At 36.6% G+C, this 20,533-nt stretch overlaps 2 protein-coding genes across 7 annotated transcripts in view; one reads left to right on the forward strand and one right to left on the reverse strand.

Annotated features, from left to right (window-relative positions):
* The window catches only part of ART3 (ADP-ribosyltransferase 3 (inactive)), a 118,663-nt gene that overhangs the window by 85,793 nt on the left and 12,337 nt on the right, over nt 1-20,533 (reverse strand). The gene's annotated exons all lie outside the window — the stretch shown is intronic.
* CXCL10 (C-X-C motif chemokine ligand 10) lies at nt 15,082-16,596 on the forward strand. The gene is made up of 4 exons (NM_001114940.1): nt 15,082-15,142; nt 15,658-15,784; nt 16,009-16,098; nt 16,560-16,596. The coding sequence occupies exons 1-4, from the start codon at nt 15,082-15,084 to the stop codon at nt 16,594-16,596; spliced, it is 315 nt and encodes a 104-aa protein (NP_001108412.1).

A 20,533-nucleotide genomic window follows, 5' to 3' on the forward strand; every position in this document is an offset into this window, starting at 1 on the left:
CAAATACAACACATTAAAAGGATCATATGCCATGATCAAGTGGGATTTATTCGAGGGATGCAAACATGGTTTAACAACCACAAATCATCAACGTAACATACCACACCAAAAAAAAATGAAGAATAAAAGTCACATAATCATCTCAACAGATGCAGAGAATGCATTCAACAAGATTCAGCATCCATTTACAATAAAAGATCTCAATATGATGAGTATAGAAGGAAAGTATCTGAATATATTGAAGGCTATATACAACAAACCCACAGCTAACATCATACTCAATGGTGAAAAACTGAAAGCTGTCCCTCTAAGAACAGGAACAAGATAAGGATCCCACTCTCACCACACTTATTCAATGTGGTATTGGAAGTCCTAGCCCGAGCAATAGGTACCCAAATTGGAAAGGACGAAGTAAAACTGTCACTATTCATGGGTGACATGATTTTAAATATAGAAAACCCTAAAGAAGCCACCAAAAAAACTATTAAATAATAAATATAGTAAAGGTTTCAGGGTATAAACTCAATATAGAAACATCAGTTGCATTTCTATACACTAACAACAAAATAGCAGAAAGAGAAATCAAAAACAAAATCCCATTTATGACAACAAAAATAATAAAATATCTAGAAATAAACGTAACCAAGGAGGTGAAAGATCTGTACATTGAAAACTGTAAGACACTGGCTGAAAAAAATCAAAAACACAAAGAAATGGAAAGATATTCCCTGCCATGGACTGGAAGAATCAACACAGTTAAAAGGTCCATATTACCTAAAGCAATCTACAGATTCAATACAATCCCCATCAAGGTCCCAACAAACTTTTTCATGGAAATAGAACGAAGAATCCTAAAATTTACATGGAACAACAAAAGACCCCAAATAGCCGAAGCAATCCTGAGAAAAAAGAACAAAGCTGGAAGTATCACACTCTTTGATTTCAAAGTTTACTACAAAGCTATAGTAATCAAAACAGCATGGTACTGGCACAAAAACAGACACACAGATCAATGAAACAGACTTGAGAACCCAGAAATAAACCCACACATTTATGGACAGTTCATTTTCCACAAAGGAGCCAGGCACATACAATGGAGAAAGGAAAGTCTCTTCAGTAAACGGTGTTGGTAAAGTGGATAGCCACATGCAAAAGAATGAGAGTAGACCACTATCTTACCTCATACACAAAAGTTAACTCAAAATAGATTAAAGACTTGAATGTAAGACCTGAAACCATAAAACTCTTAGAAGAAAATATAGGCAGTACGCTCTTTCACACTGGCCTTAACACTATCTTTTTGAACATCGTGTATCCTCAGGCAAGGGAAACAAAAGAAAAAATGAACAAATGGGATTACATCAGACTAAAAAGCTTCTGCACAGCAAAGTAAACTATCAACAAAACAAAAAGAGAACATACCAACTGAGAGAAGATATTGCAAATCACATACCCAATAATGGATTAATATCCAAAATACATATAGAACTCGTACAACTCATCAACAAAAAAACAAACAACCCAAGTAAAAAATGGGCAGAGGATCTGAATTGACGTCTTCCCAAACAAGATACAGAGATGGCCAACATGCACAGGAAAAGATGTTCAACATCACGAATTATTAGGGAAATGCAAATCGAAATCACAATATTACTTTATGCCTATCAGAATGGCTATTACTAAAAAGACAAGAAATAAGTGTTGGAGAGGCTGTGGAGGAAAGTGAACTCTCATACACTGCTGAGGGGAATGTAAATTGGTGCAGCCACTATGGAAAACAGTATGGAGATTCCTCCAAAAAAATAACAAACAGAACTATCATATGATCCAGCTATTCCACTTCTGGGTACTTATCCAAAGAAAACAAAAATAATAATTTGAAAAAATATATGTACCCCTATGTTCACTGCAGCATTATTTACAAAAACCAAAACTTGGAAACCACCTAAGTGTCCATCAATGGATGAATGAATAAAGAAGATGTAGCATATATATACAATAGAATATTACTGAGCCAAAAAAAAAAAGATGAAACCTTACCATTTGTGAAAATATGGATGGAGCTTGACGGTATTATGCTAAGCGAAATAAGTCAAACAGAAAGACAAATACTGTATGATTTCACTCATATGTGAAAGATAAAAAACAGAACAAAAACAAAAACAGATACAGAGAACAGATTGGCGGTTACCAGAGGAGAAGGGGAGTCGGGGCAGGAAAAATGGGTAACGGGACATTTGTACAGTGATGGATGGAAACTAGACTTTTGGTGGTGAACACAATGTAGTCTATATAGAAGTTGAAATGATAACGTACACCTGAAATTTATATAATGTTATAAACCAATGTTACCTCAATTTAAAAAAAAAGTGAAAGAGGGAAAAGGAAAGAGAGTTAAATAGACAAAGATAAAGGAAGAGAGAGAGAGACGGAGGAAAGGAAACAGAAAGGAAACCAATTCCCAACTTCTCTTCTCTGCCTCTCCTCTGGTTTTATCTCCTATTCAATTTAATTCACTAACCACAATTTTTACACCTCTCCCCCTAGAGTTCTTGGATCTCTGGATTAACAATTCAATGACCCTCCCTGAACAGTATCCTCAGTATGATTTAAACTCATCAATCGCTCTGTTAAGCCAAAATATTGCTACAATTTAATAGAGATTCTTGGAAAATTCCCAATATTTAAGATACAAAATGACTCAGAAAAGTAGCGGCCTAATTATGCCACATTTCTTTGGCTCTTTTCCAAAGGAGGAACCAGGAATCTAAAACTTACTATTTCTCTGAAATGAGAACTTATGGTAAATTAAGTTTCTACTGGACCTCAGGTGTACAGATGTGGATTAATCATCATTTTAGTTGATGATACATACACTGTCATCTCTGATCCATGCATGCAAATATTTATCTTTGTAACATAATGAAGACCCATGAACTACCACCCAAATCAAGAACTACAACATTAACAATAACTTAAAATACAACCATGTGCTCTTTCCCTATCCCATTCCTTTCCCTCCTCCAACCCCAAGATAATCACTATCCTGAATTCCTTGTTTATTATTCCTTCGCTTTTTAAAGAAATGGTGGTAAAATACACATAACTTAAAAATAGTTAAGATGGTAAAATGTTAAATGTACAGTTCAGTGGCATTAAGTACACTCACACTGTTGTGCAACCATTACTCCTTGCTTTCCAAAAATAGTTTTATTTATATACACATCCTAAACAAAGTTGGAGCGGGGGAGCGCTAAGGAAGATTCACCCTGAGCTAACATCTGTGCCACTCTTCCTCTATTTTGTATATGGGTCACCACCATAACATGGCCACCAAGTGGTGTAGGTTCATGCCCAAGAACCAAACTTGGGCCACCAAAGTGGAGAACACCCAACTTAACCACTAAGCCACAAGACCAGCCCTAAACAAAATATTATTTAACTTTAGTTTTGTGAACTTTATCAAAAGGGTAATCATTCTGAATTTAAATTCAACATTATTTTACGTGACATTATTTTAGAAAAATTCATCTACATTTTCTGCAAACAGATCTTGTTTGACTTTTGTTAGTTTTATTCCTAAGTATTTTATGTTTTTAAGTATTTATTGTTGCTACTGTAAATTTTTTTTAAAGTAACATTTAAAATTATTTGTTGATGTAGAAAGCATAATACATTGATCTTCTAGCCATTCACTTTAATAAATTCTGCTATCTTTTACAAAACTTAGCAAATTCTTTTGGGTTTTCTAAGCAGACAATCTTCCTTGCAAAATTTTCTTTCTTTCCGTTCAATTCTTACAGCTTTAACTTCTTTTTGTTTGTTTTATTTTTTAGGCTAGGACCTACAGTACAATGAAAAGAAGTGCAAAACGGCCATCCCTGTCTTGTTTTGTAAATTCACAGTGTAGGTAAGATAGGTTACCTAAATAAGCCCTTTCCTAAAAGTAAATGCTGCATGATTCCAATCCTCAGTTCTACCATGAGAGTCATGCCTGTGACTAGTGAATACTGTAAACTAACAGATTCATCCGACCACACAAATAATTGCACCATCCAGAGAGAGAATACTACTGTATTTGTTGCACCTAGGAGACAAGATGAAACTTGAAATGCTGGCCAATGAAAAATTCATTTAGATTTGTTACTTTTTTCTTTTTTTAAAGATTGGCACCTAAGCTAACATCTGTTGCCAATCATCATCTTTCTTCTTTTTTTCTTCTTCTCCCCAAAACCCCCCACTACATAGGTGTATATTTTAGTTGTAAGTCCTTCTGGTTCTGTTATGTGGGATGTCGCCCCAGCATGGCTTGATGAGCAGTACTAGGTCTGCGCCCAGGATCTGAACCAGCGAAAACCTGGGAAGCTGAAGTGGAGTGCATGAACTTAACCACTTGGCCATGGGGCCAGCCCTACAATACCTTTTTAATCTCATTTACACTTTTTACTCTATCTTTTTAATCTGTCATCTTTGGAACAACCTGAAAGGTGGATGGGTTGGGTATCACAATGCGCATTTGAAGATAAGAAAATTGAAACATAGACAGACCTAACAATTTGTCCAAGATCACAGAAAAAGTGAGAGACAGAACAGATATACTCTATCTCTGGATTCTGAGCCCATCTCATCATCCCATCCAGTGTAAGGAAAACAAAACGTTGCATGGTTTAAAATGCATACAAACAGAAGCTATTCCCAGCTCTCTCAAGCATAATGATTCTAAGGGTCTACCTACCACCCACTTTCCCCCTTGCTCAGGCTGGTAGTGAATGATGGGTAATTCAAAAGTATGTAAGGGAATCTTGTGGGAGCTCAGTGAAAACTATGAAAGGGAAAATTCTGCCCTCCTGTCCCATACTTTCCAAGGAGTACCGTACATCAGCTAAGGGGATTCCCAGTCTACAAAAATCACTGAACTCCAGCTCACGTTTTAGGAATATTTCTTCTAAGCACATTAGTTTCCCGGAAAGCATTTTTTTCTCAGTCTGTAACAAGTCTGTCAGGCCACACTGTTTCTTTTGGTCTGATGCCATAGAGGCTTAAAGATAAACCAAAAGCATTTGAAACTGAAACTGAAGATGGGACATTTCCTTAACTTTTGTCCTCTTTCAAAACTAGACTCAGATCAGTGAATTCTAAGAAAATGAATATATCAAAAGGCTTGCAAAAGCTGAGAGAAAAATAAATTTTTAAAGTATTCTGATTTAGATTTTTATTCAAATGATTCATGTAGGGTTAGCTGTGGATCTAACAAGTAATAGTTGGCTTACTATTCTTCCTGAAAGTTTGATTTTTTTTCTGAATTCTTCTCCACATTAATCACACTTATAAGGTTTCTTCCCTGAGCAGATCCCCATTCAAAACAAGAAGAGAAGAGTCCTTTATTTTGTTTCTCTGCTCACCAGACAGCATTCTGATTACAAATTCAACTTCCCAAGTACTCTGATTCTGGGAAAGGGGTGACTTGGATACCAAACCCAATCAATCCCAGTCACTGGGAGGTCCTCACTATAAATGAATAAATCGTCTTTTTAATTTGCATCTTTGTCGCTTGTAGATTTGGTTAGCAGAATTAACTCTCTGAGAACATGTCTACTCTGGATGATAAGAAAAAAATGGGAGTTTCTAGACCTGTAAACCTGAGGACCAGATCCTACAGAACCCTAACAAGGCATTACCATCTCTATGAGACACTACCAACCTGCCTGACTGGTTGACTGGCATCTCTCTATACCATTTTTTGTGACATTTTCTCTAATTACACATGCTTTCCCTTCCTGGCCACTTGTCTAAGTACAATTCACACTTTAAGGTTCATCTGAGCACTCCTAGTCTTAATCAGCATACTCTCCTATAAATCTCCATATTACTTATTGTCTATAACACTCATTTGGCACTGATACTACAGTTCCTTTTATTGATATTTATTGTTCCATATTTGTTGATCTTTCTAATTAAAATGCAAATCCATCAAGGACAGCCATTGGATCTTTTCCTTCCTAGTATCCCCTGAGATTAGCTTGGTTCCCTACACAAAGTACAAGACAAAAATGAGAACAAATACAACTCTCCTCACTCCTCTTCTAACACCATCGATGGCCATATACGTAACATGCTCTGAAGAGATTTGCATTCCTTCATTCATTCAGTGCATAATTACAGAAAACCTCCAAGGAATAATTAAGAAGCTTTTAAGGGCATCAGCCTTGGAATGAAGATTCTGGCCTACAGCTAGGTAAGAATACCTGGTACAGTTATTCATCATTTAACGACAGGGATACATTCTAAGAAATGTGTCATGCGGTGATTTTGTCACTGTGCAAACATCAGAGACCGTACTTACACAAACCTAGATGGTACAGCCTACTACACACCTAGGTTGTATGGTACTAATCTTTATGAGACCACCGTTCTTTATGCAGTCCATGGGTAACCAAAATGTTATGCAGTACAGGACTGTATTGATTCTACCTCCCTGAATCTATGCTAACTTCTGGGGAAATTATAGTCTTCTTAAGTTAAACAATTCCAAAGCTAGAGGAAATAATACCACTCATGTCCCAGTGTAGAAATCTGATGAGTCCATTGAAATTCTTTTTGAAGATGTACAATTCTTATTTATGCTGCTTCTTAAAGCCTGGAAAAATTCATCCATCCATTCATCCATCCATCCAATATTTACTGAACACTTTCCACATGCCAGATGATGTCCTAGCTGTTGGGGATGCAGCTGTGAATAAGACTGGTAAGGTCCCTGCTCTCATGGGCCTTACATTCTAGTATAAGAAAACAAACATCAAGTGAATAAAAAATAACCAAATATCAGACAGAGAGAAATGCCACGCAGAGAATTAAAATAAGGTCATGGCTGCCTTAGACTATATGCTAACAGAAGGTACTACTTAGCTAAAATCCAAATGTCCAGAAGGAACCACCACCTATGCAGGTGAACAGGGGGAAAAGAATAGGGGGAAAAGCTTTCCAGATTGAAAAAAAAAATAGCTAATGTAAAGGCCACTGTGACTGGAGTGTAGTGGTTGCGAGGGAAGAATGTGAGATGAGGTTGGAGAGATAGGTAGCAGCCAGATCACAGAGAACTTAGGAAAACAGATTAGTTACAGAATTGGATTTAATTCTGATTAGAAGTTGTTGGAGGGTCTTAAGCAGAGGAGTGATGATGTTTTAAAAATATCACTCTGTTCTACTAAACGAAAGAGAAATCAAAGCATATGCCCAGAAAAATACTTATACAAAAATGTTCATAGCAGCTTTATATGTAATAACTAAAATCTGGAAATAGTCCAAATGTCCATCAATAAGAGAACTGCTCAAACAACTGGTATATTTGTGTAATAGAATACTATGCAGCAATAAAGGGAAACAAACTACTGATTCATGTGACTACACAGATGAATCTAAATAACATTATACTGAACAAAAGAAGCCTTACACAAAAAGAGTACACACTGAAATGGTTCCGTTTATAAGAATAGGCAAAACTAATCTACAAAGAAAAAAACTGGAAGAGTAGTTGTGTCAGGAGTAGAAGAGATGGGGTGGGGATTGACTGGCAAGTGGCATGAAAGAACTTTCTGGATGGTGGTAATGTTCTATAACTTGATAGGGGTTTGGATTATACGAGTGTATGTATTTGTGAAATTCATTTAATGGTAAACTTAAGATCTAAACATTTCAAAATATGTAAATTTTACCTGAAAAAAAACATTAAAAAAACCCTGTTCTATAGAAAGCACTTCTGGAATAGTGGAATAAGGACCCCTGAAAACCTGCTTCTCTGTAAAAACAAAAAGAACACTGGAAAAAATTGTCAAAACCAACTTTTTCAGAACTCTGAAAAACAGCCAAAGGTATGCAGCAATCCATATGCAGAGAATATCTAAGAAAGAGCTGAATCTCAGTAAGAACAGAAAACTGACATTTTTCATTTTCCTATTCTCATTCCCCTTCCCCTGCTCAATGATAGCCTTGAAAAATAATAACCTCACAACTATATAGCTCTGAAAAGCTGCCTAGAAGCTAAGGGAAGGGCAGAATGGGTTTGGAGCTCCTCAAAAGCCCCAGTCCCAGATGATTATCTCTACTGACTTGTCTGAAAGGTTCCTTAAAAGCTCACAGGGCTTGTCTTTATTTGACCTGATTCTGAGCTCACTTGGTACAAGCAATCCTATCCCTAGGACTTAAGCTGAAAACAATCAGTGGCAATTGTTTAACAACTGTTAACTACCTGAGATGGCCTTATCAATCGGGTCTAATAAGAGGCTAAAAATTCTAAAGGAAAAACTGGGGAATGAGATGTCTATAGAGGGCTTTAAAAAGCTCCAACATATTCCTAGGAATCTAAAAGGCCACAGGCAGGGGCCAGCCTAGTGGCATAATGGTAAAGTTCACAGGCTCCACTTCCATGGCCTGGGGTTCACAGGTTCAAATCCCAGGTGCAGACCTAGCACTGCCCGTCAAGCCACACTATGGCAGCATCACACATAAAATAGAGGAAGACTAGCACGGATGTTAGCTCAGCAACAATCTTCTTCAAGCAAAAAGATGAAGACTGGCAACAGATGTTAGCTCAGGACCAATCTTACTCAAAAAGTAATTAATTAATTAGAAATAAATAAATAAAAGTCCACGCGTATATGCAGGGTTGTGTATACACTCAGAAAAGACCTGAGAAGGCCCTGATCTATCATCTCAAGCTGACCTTGAGGTTCTGCAAAAACACAAAGAGAAGGCTAAGGCACAACTGTAAATCTCTTGCCGGAGCACTGAGGCATACCACAACACATACACAGAGCCCCTCAGTAAAGGCTAGGAAACTTACTGGTTCAAGAAATTTAGGGAAATCTTAGTCCAATCATTAGCTGATGATTAAGCTAACTGAAGGAAGACTGCAGTGGCTATACATAATAAATAATAAAGACATTACAGAATTACTTCAGGAAACAAATAGCAACAGCAAATCCTGAGGAGGGGAGAAACCTAATTTCTAGAGTTGCCATATTATATTACTTAAAATATCCAATTTCAACAAAAAATTTACAAAACATGCAAAGAAATAAAAAAGTATGGCTCAAACATATTTAAAAAGCAATCAACAGAAAGTGTCCCTGAGGAAGCCCAGAACTTCTTCATTGGACTTACTAGACAAAGACTTTAGATCAGCTATTACAAATATGTTCAAAGAACTAAAGGAAACCACGTCTAAAGAATTAAAAGAAAGCATGAGAACAACATCTCACTAGAGTATATCACTAAAAGAAATTATAAAAAAGAACCTCTGACTTTGAAAAGTATAATAACCAAAACGAAAAATTCACTAGAAGGATTCAACAGCAGATATGAACCGGCAAAAGAAAGAATCAGCAAACCTGAAGATAAGTTAATTCAAATTATTCAATCTGAGGAACAGAAGAAAAAAAAGGAACAAAGCCTCAGAGATGTATGAAACATCAAGTGTACCAATATATGTATAATGGGAAGAGGGAGGAGCAGAGAGAAAGGGGTAGAAGGAATATTTGAAGAAATAATGGCCAAAATCTTTCGAAATTTGATGAAAACCATTAATCCGCACATTTAGGGAACGCAACAAACTCCAGAGATCCACACCTAGACACGACATAGTCAAATCCTCAAAAGACAAAGAAAGAATCTTCAAAGCAGCAAGATAAAAGTGACTCATCAAGTACAAGGAGTGTCAATGAGATTAAAAACTAAGTTCTCAACAAAAACTACAGAGGCCAGAAAGCAGTGGCGTGACACATTCAAAGTACTAAAAGAAAAAGACTGTCACCAAGAATTTTATATCCTGCAAAACAATCCTTCAAAATGCAGATGACTGTTGCACAATTCTGTGAATCTACTAAAAACCAATGAACTGTATACTTTAAAAGGGTGAATTATGTGGCACGTAAATTATATCTCAATAAAGCTGTTATACTAAAAAAAAGGAGAAATCAAAATATTACAGATAAACAAAAACTCACTGAAAGAATCTGTCACCAGCAGACCTGCTCTACAAGAAAGATTAAAGGAACTCCTTCAGATTTAAAGGAAAGAATACTAGATAGTAACTCAAATCCACAAAAAGCCATGAGGCTCAGTAAAGAGAACTACATAGGTAAATATGAAGATGATATAATTTTATCTTCTCTGATTTAAAAGACAACTGTAAAAAGCAATAATTATAAAACTGTACTGATGAGCTTACAACGTATAAAGATTTACCTTATATGACAAGAGCACAAACGAGAAGAAAGAAACAGAGTTATATTGGAGCCAAGTTTTTTTGTACTATTGAAATTCAATGGGCATTAAAGTAAACTATACTGTTTTAAGTTAAGAATTATAATCCCTAGGAAATCATTAAGAAAATAACCCCAAACATATATAGTAAAACATACGACAAAGATTCCAATCATAGGAAATGTCCAGAATAGGCACATCCATAAAGAGAGAAAGTAAATTATGGTTATCTAGGGCTGGCTAGGGTGGGAGGTTGGAAGGTGATGGCTAAAGGATGTGGAGTTTCTTTTTAGGGTGACGAAAATGTTTTAAATTTATTTTGGTGATGGCTGCACAACTCTTTGAATATACTAAAAGTCACAAAACTGTACACTATAAATGGGTTAATTGTATATATGTAAATTATATCTCAATAAAACTTTAAAAAAAACAAGAAAATTAAAGTGATATACTAGAAAATATCTATCATAAAAGGTGACAGTAACAGAGGAACAGAGAAGCCAAAAAGACAAGATATATAGAAAACAAGTAGCAAAATGGCAGATGTAAGTCCCACCTTATTGTTAACTACATTAAATATAAATGGACTAAACACGCCAATCAAAAGTCAGGAAAAAAACATGAAAACATGATCCAACTGCACACTTTTTACAAGAGACATAATTTAGATTAAAAGTTACAAATAGGTTAAAAGTTAAAGAACAGGAAAAAATACATCATGCTAACAGTAACCAAAAGAGAGCTGGAGTAGCGATATTAATAGACCAGATAAAAATTGTTAGTAGAACAAAGAAGGACATTTTAAAATGATTAAGCAAGCCAGAACAGTTAAAAACAAGAATATGAGAAAAATTTTAGAAGGCATCTATATTTCTGATAAAAAAACAGTTCAACAGGCTGATGTATAAAACCTAAGGGTTGTGTAGTTGCAGAAATACAAGATGCTGAATAAGATCTATTTGCGATATTTTAAAGATTGCAATAAAATCCGTCTCTTAAAATAAACTCAAATTTACATATTTTACATAATTAGAATACAAATTTAAGAATTTAGGAAGAAATAAATGTCTTTTTCCCCCAGTCACAAAAATTCCAGGATACACAATGCTTGACATACTCTAAAATGAATCCAACTGTACGTGATCTGATTTAAGCAAGAAAACTACCTTTTAAAAAGATACTATAAGTGAATAAATGTGTATCTATGTGATTGTTTACTGGCTAACACATGTGTATATCTTAATACATATGTGTTTAACATAGATATAACACAGCATTTTTCACCTCAGTATGAAATTCAGTGTAAGATAGATCCATCATGAACTTTTTCTAGATGTTTAGTTACCAAGGCACCAAAATAACCTCAAAAGATGGCTTCAGCCAGTTAAGACAGATAGCCTGGAAATCAGAAATACAAATCAAGAGCAATGTTCTCTCTGCAGAGGCAGCATAACAAAGTTGTTAAGAACACAGACTTTACAGCTAGAGTTACTTGGTTAAATGAGTCATTATTTAAGGATTAAATGAGTCAATATTCATAAAGCACTTCAAACAATGCCTGAGGGCACAGAGTTATGTAATGTTTACTAAAAAAATCAATTCAATAAGAAATATTTTATCATTAATAACAGATATTTAGTCCACTTATCTGCCTCAACTCTCCTCTTTACTTTGCTATATAGACAGCATCTTAGGTGAGAACTTAGATACTAACAGAAGTAAAATTATCGCCATGTAACTTTTTTATTGTTTAATGTTGAACTGTTCAGAGCCTCTTCCATCCATGATGTCAGACAATTCCCTGAAAATTTTTGACGTTTTTACTCACAGTCTAATTTTTGTTCTGCACAAACAGCTATGGGAGGGCCTCTTCATGTCACTGTCTCTCTCACACTGTCTCTCAGAGGCCTTTCCCTCATCAGAAGAAAACCTCTCTGCTGGATCAAAGTCTTATGGGTTCTATCAGTCCCTGCCTCATTTCCCTTCCTTTTGTCTTTCCAGTTTCCTACAGCTAAGTCCACTGACTTACCCACTTGAAAGCTTAGCTCTGTTCCAGTTGCTGGAACAGACTGACCTGGTACTTGGCACTCCAGCAACTTCTGCCTGCCCCAAGGCAGAAATTGCCTCTGTTCTGATGACAGAGTTCCTGCTTTTGACGTTCCAAGTCATGTGCGCACAGTTTGCAGACAGAGGCTTTTATCTTGGCCTCTATGCCAAGTCTTAGGCCAGCACCTGCCAGGTACATTAGCCTAATCCTAATGGGAAGCCTTGCCTTTCCCTGGCCTATCCCCACATTGCTGCAGCCTAGTTGACTATGAAAAGACCTCCCGGATATTTCCCAAGGTTCCAAGTATCACCTGCATCAGATTTCCCATTCCAGGGTGATGCCTTCATTTGGAACAGTATTTCATCTTGGGGTCTCTGTTGCCAATCGTTTGCAAAGAACACAACCAGACTATCATATCCTCTGGCTACTGCTAAACTTCCACTGTCAGGCCCAACATGTGTTACAATATATTGGTGTCACCTGCTCCCTACTGATGATATCTGCTGTGAATAATCAGTCAAGTACTACCGAATGCTAGGATAAAAACACAGGTTTTGCCCCATTTGTCATCCAGCTGAAATTGTGCTAATTTCAGTTACCACTGTTACCAGTTCAACAGCTAACAGTTTTCTCCTTTGCTTTGCATTTGACAGTCTCTTTTACAGCTGCATCCATCTTAAATCAACCTCTCTATTTCCATCCTAGTCTCCCAAGGTCGGTCTTTATTCACGCCCCTCTTTTATATATTTATCTCCTCAAAAAACATCCCTTGTTTTCCTTTGTTTTTTTGCAATAACCCTATCATAGCCATGAATCTTTTTCTTACTCCATTCTATATTATCTTATGATGTTTTCATTCAGGGACTGACTGCAATACATAAAACCTGTTTACTAACATACCAGAAATCAGTTATCCAAACGAGTAGTGTTTTCCCTAGAAATGATTATGTTGGAGGCTATTCACTTATTCTAATGTTATGAATAACCAAAGCATTTCTGGAATTCTTTGAAACATGCCAGTCCTGTATCTCTGATCTTGTCTAAGAAGACCAAAGCTATTACTTTACAGCATTTGATCAAAGGGCAATGCCCAGCTAAATTATTTCTTCCAAAAATTAGATTTATCTACAAAGGATGAAAAACTGCTATTACTGAGGAATTTTTAAACATTATTTAGCCTCTGAAAATAATTACCAAAGTTTAAAATAAATGTTGAGAAAAAGCATCACAGTTAGTGTGCTATTGTGATTGATTTATAAGAAACATGTATTTGGTCACTCAGATAACCAAAATACAATTCTCATATATATATGGATCTTTGTCTACAGTTCCCACCTACAGCTCCCAGAACTCTTGGAATTTTCTAAGTGGTGAGAGTGATGAAGGTGTTTTGTTTATGTCAATGAAGGTGACTTGTGGACACCACCCAAGGGTGGGGACTGGTTGCCAGGAAAACCAGCCATGTAATCAGAGGACTGGAACTTTCAGTCCCACCCCCTGATTTCCAGGGAGGGGAGGGAAGCTTGAAGTTAAATCAATTGCCAATGGCTTACTCAATTATGACAAAGTAATGAAGCCTGCATAAAAACCCAAAATGATAGCTCACTGCCCTCTTTTTGAGAGAGCTTCCATTGGGGGGACCAGAACGTTTCCACATGCCACCATGCTGGGCCCCAGGTGCTGCAAGGACAGAAGCTCCTTTGTCCAGACCTCACCCTATGTATCTCTTCATCTGGCTGTTGATTTGTACCCTTTAATATCCTTGGTAATAAATCAGTAACCTAGTGAGTAAACAGGTTTTCCTAAGCCATCCTAGCAAATTAATTGAACCCAAGGAGTGGGTCCTGGGAACCTCTGATTTACAGCCAGTCAGTCAGAAGTACAGGTAACAACCCGGACTTGCAACTGGGATCTGAAGTGGAGGGTGATGTTGTGGGACTGCACCTCTTACCTGTGGAATCTGATTCTATCTCTGGGTAGATAGCGTCACAACAGAGTTGAGTTCTCAGACACCCTGTTGGCATCCAAAAACTGCTTGTTGGTGTGGAGAAGCCTCCACATACACACCTGGAATTGGGTCCAGGAACCTTTGCCATTAGACCAAATGGATGGCAGTCTGTGTGTGACTTAACACAACTACCTAATCTCTAAGATATTCTCCCATATATAAACTGAAGATAACTATCCTATCTTCTTACAGGGCTATTGTAGGAATAAAGTGAGAAAGTATACGACATCTCTGAAACCCATAAAGTGAATAAATGTAAGACATTCCTTTTCATGCCTTACTGCTGCAAATTAAAATATATTCAAAACACAATATTAAGCTATACTTATTTTGAAACTGTATTTAGGCCTTTGACTTCAGGATTACGTTGACATTTTTATTTTGCAGGAGGTGAAAGATAAGAATCAAAGTTCCATTTAAAAAAAATACTCCTATATGCAATAAAGTTCTCTTTTTCAAGAAACAGTTCATGTTTTGGAAAGTGAAACCTAACTCATTCACTGAAAAAAAGGGATGCAGGGAAATTCCATAACTCAGAAGCCACAATAATACAAATACTACCTTCGATTCTGCAACTGGGACTTCCCCAAGGAAGAGACATAGCAGATTTTGCTGAGTCACCTGTAATGTTATCCAATCAGAGTTAGAGAGGGAAAGCGCCTTTGCAAATAAATACTGCATTCTAGCCCCACGTTTTCTGAGACACTGCTCAACTGCTTAGATATCCTGAGCCTACTACTGCAGAGGAACCTCCAGTTGCAGCACCATGAATCAAAGTGCTGTTCTTATACTCTGCCTTATCTTTCTGACTCTGAGTGGAACTCAAGGTAAGGAATATTAAGGATATTTAATTTGTAAGGTCAGAAGTAGGACTGGGTATAAATTCTATAAATACGGAAATAATGTATTTGAAAAAGTTTTACAGCCTGCCTATAAATGAAGGGTAAATGAGCAAAGATTCCTTCTGCCCACAGAGTTTATAGTCAGAGAAGCAAGTGGAATAAAAGAGGAGGAGAGTGGAAGCAGAAGAGGGAGTACAGAGAAAATGTGAGGGAATGAGGAGAAGATGGCACAGACTCCTCCTTAGTTAACTCAGCTTAATTAACCATATGAACCGTGCTCAGGGATATGATCTTACAATCATAATGTTGTAATTCCATTCTTTCAAATAATCAACTAATCATTCAGAGCTGCATTATAATGGGATCACTCCTTCTCAGATTAAGTGATTATGTGATGACACAGGGATACAGTTTCTGCTAAGTACTACACAACCCACATTAAATGTCTGAAATAAAAACTGCACTAACCTCTCCTGCTGTAATTGCCTCTTTTCCCACAGGAATACCTCTCTCTAGAACTGCACGCTGTACCTGCATTAACATTAGTGATCGACCTATTCCTCCAAGGTCCTTAGAAAAACTTGAAATGATTCCTGCAAGTCAATCTTGTCAACGTGTTGAGATCATGTGAGTAAAATCCCATCTGATCACCTCCCTAGTTGTAATGGTATAGTAAATATGTGACGATGACCACAAATCGGTAAGGGGTTTGTGATGATTCTAAGACTTCTATATAGCAAAGAGAAACATCTAGGGTGAAACTTAAATATCTGACTTAAAAACTCTATATTCCATCTGTTGTACTATTACAACATTGTTTTAAATATTTTCACTCCTATTTACTGCTATAGTGCCACAATGAAAAAGAATGGGGAGAAAAGATGTCTGAATCCAGAGTCCAAGACCGTCAAGAATTTACTGAAAGCAATTAGCAAGCAAAGGTAGGTCTGCTGTTGCTTATATAAGAACTGCTCTTTAAGAAACATCAATCTTGGGAAGTTAGAAATATTTGCATCGGGCTTTCCTGTGGGATCCTTGGCTTAAAAGTGTGTTACCACCATGCTGTCCTCTAACCGTATTTATTTATATACTGAGGTGCCATCTTGTGCGGTATCAAAAGTTACCCTGATTTACCTGTCTAGAAGTGTTTAATAGGTTACTTCAACCTTGAGGCAGAGCTATAACTATCCAAGCAAAGCTGCCAAATTTCCCCCATGCCTTTCCTGGCCTTAAAAAAGCAACCCCTGTAATCCACAATGATTGCGTAGCAGTAGAAAAGCTCTCCACACACTGCACCTGAGGACTTAGAGTTATCTATGAACTCAGTGTGTTCCAAGCAGAACTGAGACTGAAGCCAGAGTTGAGAGGGTCACACTTTTACACCCGCTTTCTCTTCTTACAGGTCTAAAAGATCTCCTCGAACACTGAGAGAAGTATAATTACGGTACTACTGATACGGATGGACCAAAGAGAGGCCGCCTCTGCCATCATTTCCCTGCATACAGTATATGTCAAGCCCTAATTGTCCCCGGATTGCAGTTCTCCTAAGATGACCAACCAGTCACCTAATTAGCTGCTACTACTCCTGCAGGGAGGTGGATGGTTCATCATCCTGAGCTGTTCAGTAGTAACTCTGCCTTGGCACTATACTATAAGCTATGCTGAGGTGCTACATTCTTAGTAAATGTGCCAAGACCTAGTCCTGCTACTGACACTTTCCTCGCCTTGCCTATACTCTAAAGGTTCTCAACGGATCTTTCCACCTCTGGGCTTATCAGAGTTCTCAGATCTCAAATAACTAAAAGGTACGCAATCAAAGCAATAATACAATCTGCTTTTTTAAGAAAGATCTTCACTCCATGGACTTCTACTGCCATCCCCCCAAGGAGCCCATATTCTTCCAATGGTTATATACACAAAATTCCAAATACATAGAAGAAGCTAGAAATGTTGGAAATGTGTGAAAACAGTATTATTTAATGGAAAGCTATACAAAATAGAAGTCTTAGATGTACATATTTCTTACATTGTTTTCAGTGTTTATGGAATAACTTACGTGATTAAGTACTACACATGAATGACCAATAGGAGAAAATTTTTGAAATCCAGATATATGTTCTGCATGATATGTAAGACAAAATATGCTGGATGTTTTTCAAAATAGAAATAATGTGCTCTCCCAGAAATATTAAGAAAAGATTGTTTAACTGCTGAGAGACAAAAAAAGTAATAAAGTAATTATATCAAGATGAAGTGTGTGATGGGTCATTTGATTGGAACATTTATTTCATAAGAAGCTTAAGTTGGAGAATCCATAGCCTAGAGAAGACGATGGGATGGGGAGAGGACAAATGAGTTTGAAAATTATCATATTCCTTCCAAATGTAGTCTCCTTAAAGGCCCATCATACAAGATTCCTTTAGGACCCATATGGCATAAAAGAGTTTGGCCTGAGCTTCAGACCCTTGTAGCCAACTTTCTATGAGACATCTCCATCTGGATATCCCATAGGAACATCAAACTCCAAAATCCCTTAACTTAATTCCCCTCTCCCTACAGTGATTTCTCCTCATCTATTCTAACAGTTCCCCAAACCAGAAACCTGGGAGTAATTCTATACTTCTCCCTCACCTCCCATACCCAACTAGTCACTAAAAAGATATTTGCAACGCATTTAGTTGGCAAATTATTAGTATCTAGAATATATATAGAAATCCTGAAAAATAAAAAGGAAAAGATAAACAACTAGTTGAAAAACGGGAAACAGGAAGTGAACAAGAATTTCACAGAAGAAAAATGCACAAGCCCTTAACATATTAAAAGATGTTCAACCTCATTAGTAATCAGGGATATGTACATCCAAATCATTATGGGATACCATTTCACAACACCAGACTGGCAAAAAAATTTTAAGTTGGATAATATCAAGTATTAGGAAGGATAAAGAGCAATGAGGAATACCCTTCCACTGCTGGTCAAACAGAAAATAGCTATGGCTACTTTGGAAAACAGTTTGGTATTATAAAACTTAACATGTGCACACTCTATGTCCTAGTAATTCTACTACTATGTATATGCCACAGATAAATTCTTGCATAGGACAAGTATGAGGGAATGTTATAGCAACACTGTTTAAAATAGCAGAACTCTGGACAGAATCCAAATATCCATAAGTAGAATGAATAAGTAAATTAAAGTATGTTAACTCAATAGAATATTATACAGGAATAATAATAAATGGAAAGGAATGGAAGGAAAATAAATGAAGTACAACTATACACATCAACATGGATGAATCTCAAAAATAATCTTGCACAAAAGAAGCATGTCACAGAAACATACATGCAGCATGATTCCATTTACTATAAAGTTTTAAAACATGCAAACAATATTGTATTTAGGAGCAAAGACATATATGATAAAAACAACAACAAAGGAATGATTTCCATAAAACTCAGGATGGTGATTACTTCAGGAGGTGAGAAGGGAACGCAATCAGGGAGGGGCACACAGGGGCTTCTGGACTTTGGTAAAGTTCTATTTTTAGCCTAGATAGTGGGTACCTAAGAATTTGTTCTTTAATCTGTACATACACATTTTAATTTTTTTGAATACATGCTTTACTTTACATTAAACAGGCAAAATGAATTAGCAAAGAAACAAAGAACTCCAGAATATTACAAATTGTGAGATGTCTTCATGAATATCAAGCAACTTCACAAAGCAAAACTAAAGAATAACAAAGCTATCACTGGGGAGGTTAATATACTGCATGGTGACTATAATCAACCATACTGTATTGCATATTTGAAAGTTGCTAAGAGAGCATATCTTAAAAGATCTCATCACGGGACCGGCCCGGTGGCATAGCGTTAAGTGCATATGTTCCAACTTGGCAGCCCAAGGTTCACCAGTTCAGATCCCAAGCCATGCTGTGGTAGGCATCCTACATATAAAGTTGAGGAATGTGGGCAGGGACGTTAGCTCAGGGCCAGTTTTCCTCAGCAAAAAGAGGAGGATTGGCGGCAGATGTTAGCTCAGGGCTAATCTTCCTCAAAAAAAAAGATCTCATCACAAGAAAAAAAACATCCAACTATGTATGGTGACTGACGTTAACTAGCTTATTTTGGTGATCACTTTGCACTATATACAAATACGAAATCATTATTTTGTACACCCGAAACTAACATAATGTTATATGTCAATTATACCTCAATGGGAGAAACTGGAAAAAAATAAATAAAAATCTAATCAATACCAAAACAAAAGGAGAGAAAGCGCTATCCGCATTCTGGTATATGACAAAGAAATACAGTATATGACCATTACTATGGGGGCTTTAGACTGCATCACAGCAAAACTGGAAGTTGCATTATTTCTCCTTCTTGTCCTCATTTTCTTTTTCTTCCTGACCCGCTAAATCTGTATAAAGGGTCACTTATCTTATTCTTAACTGACTGTCAACTAATTTTCAATAAAGTGTTAACCAATAAAGATTTAAAATGCTCTCTGTCAAAAGCAGGCCATTCATTTAACATTTATTTATGCCCATCATATACCAGGTTATAAAAAAGGCCTATGCAGTGTGCTTATAATTTACTATTGGTGACAGAGATAAAGGTAAATAAATTTAAACTGAAAAAACTCCAAATGTGTAAAGAAAATAGAGAAAATCAGGGAAGTCTTTCCTGGGAAAGTAACAGTGATCTGGAATGTGAAAGATGCATATCTATCTGATAGGTGATAAACAGAATCTGATAGAAGAGGAAAAGTGAATTCCAGTAGAGGAAAGAGCATGTACAAATACACAGGTGTGAGACAGCACAGTGTGTTTAATCTGGAAGAACGTAAGTATAAAGTTAGAGGTATAAATATTGAGAAATGATGCTGGAGAGACAGAAATTAGATTATGAAAGCCTTTCTATGTATGCTAAGTATGCCATCACCATTAATACATATTTACAAACTATATATGTATTAAAAACATACACAAAAAATAATGTATAAGATTGCTAGACTATGCTATAGTAACAAAGCTCCCAAAATATTAAAGACCTAATACAATGAAAGTTTACTTCTTGCTCCACAAAATTCCATGCAGGTTGGCAAGGCCTCTATGTTAACTCAGGAACACAGTCTCTCTCTGTCTCAATTGAGGGTTACCATGACAGGAAAGAGAAGGATGGAAATGGCATACTGGCTCTTAAATGCTGCAGTCCACATTACCTTGTCTGTAACAAGCTATTGCCTTATTTAATTGCAATGAGGGATAGAAAATATAAGAGAAAGTATACTTGTCTCTGCCACAAATAAAGAAATTTCTAAGTAAGATTTTAAAAAATTATAAGCCAGAAAATAAGGCTCATGCAGAAATCT

The sequence above is a fragment of the Equus caballus genome, chromosome 3, assembly GCF_041296265.1.
Source record: "Equus caballus isolate H_3958 breed thoroughbred chromosome 3, TB-T2T, whole genome shotgun sequence".
In the NCBI taxonomy this organism is placed as follows: domain Eukaryota; kingdom Metazoa; phylum Chordata; class Mammalia; order Perissodactyla; family Equidae; genus Equus; species Equus caballus.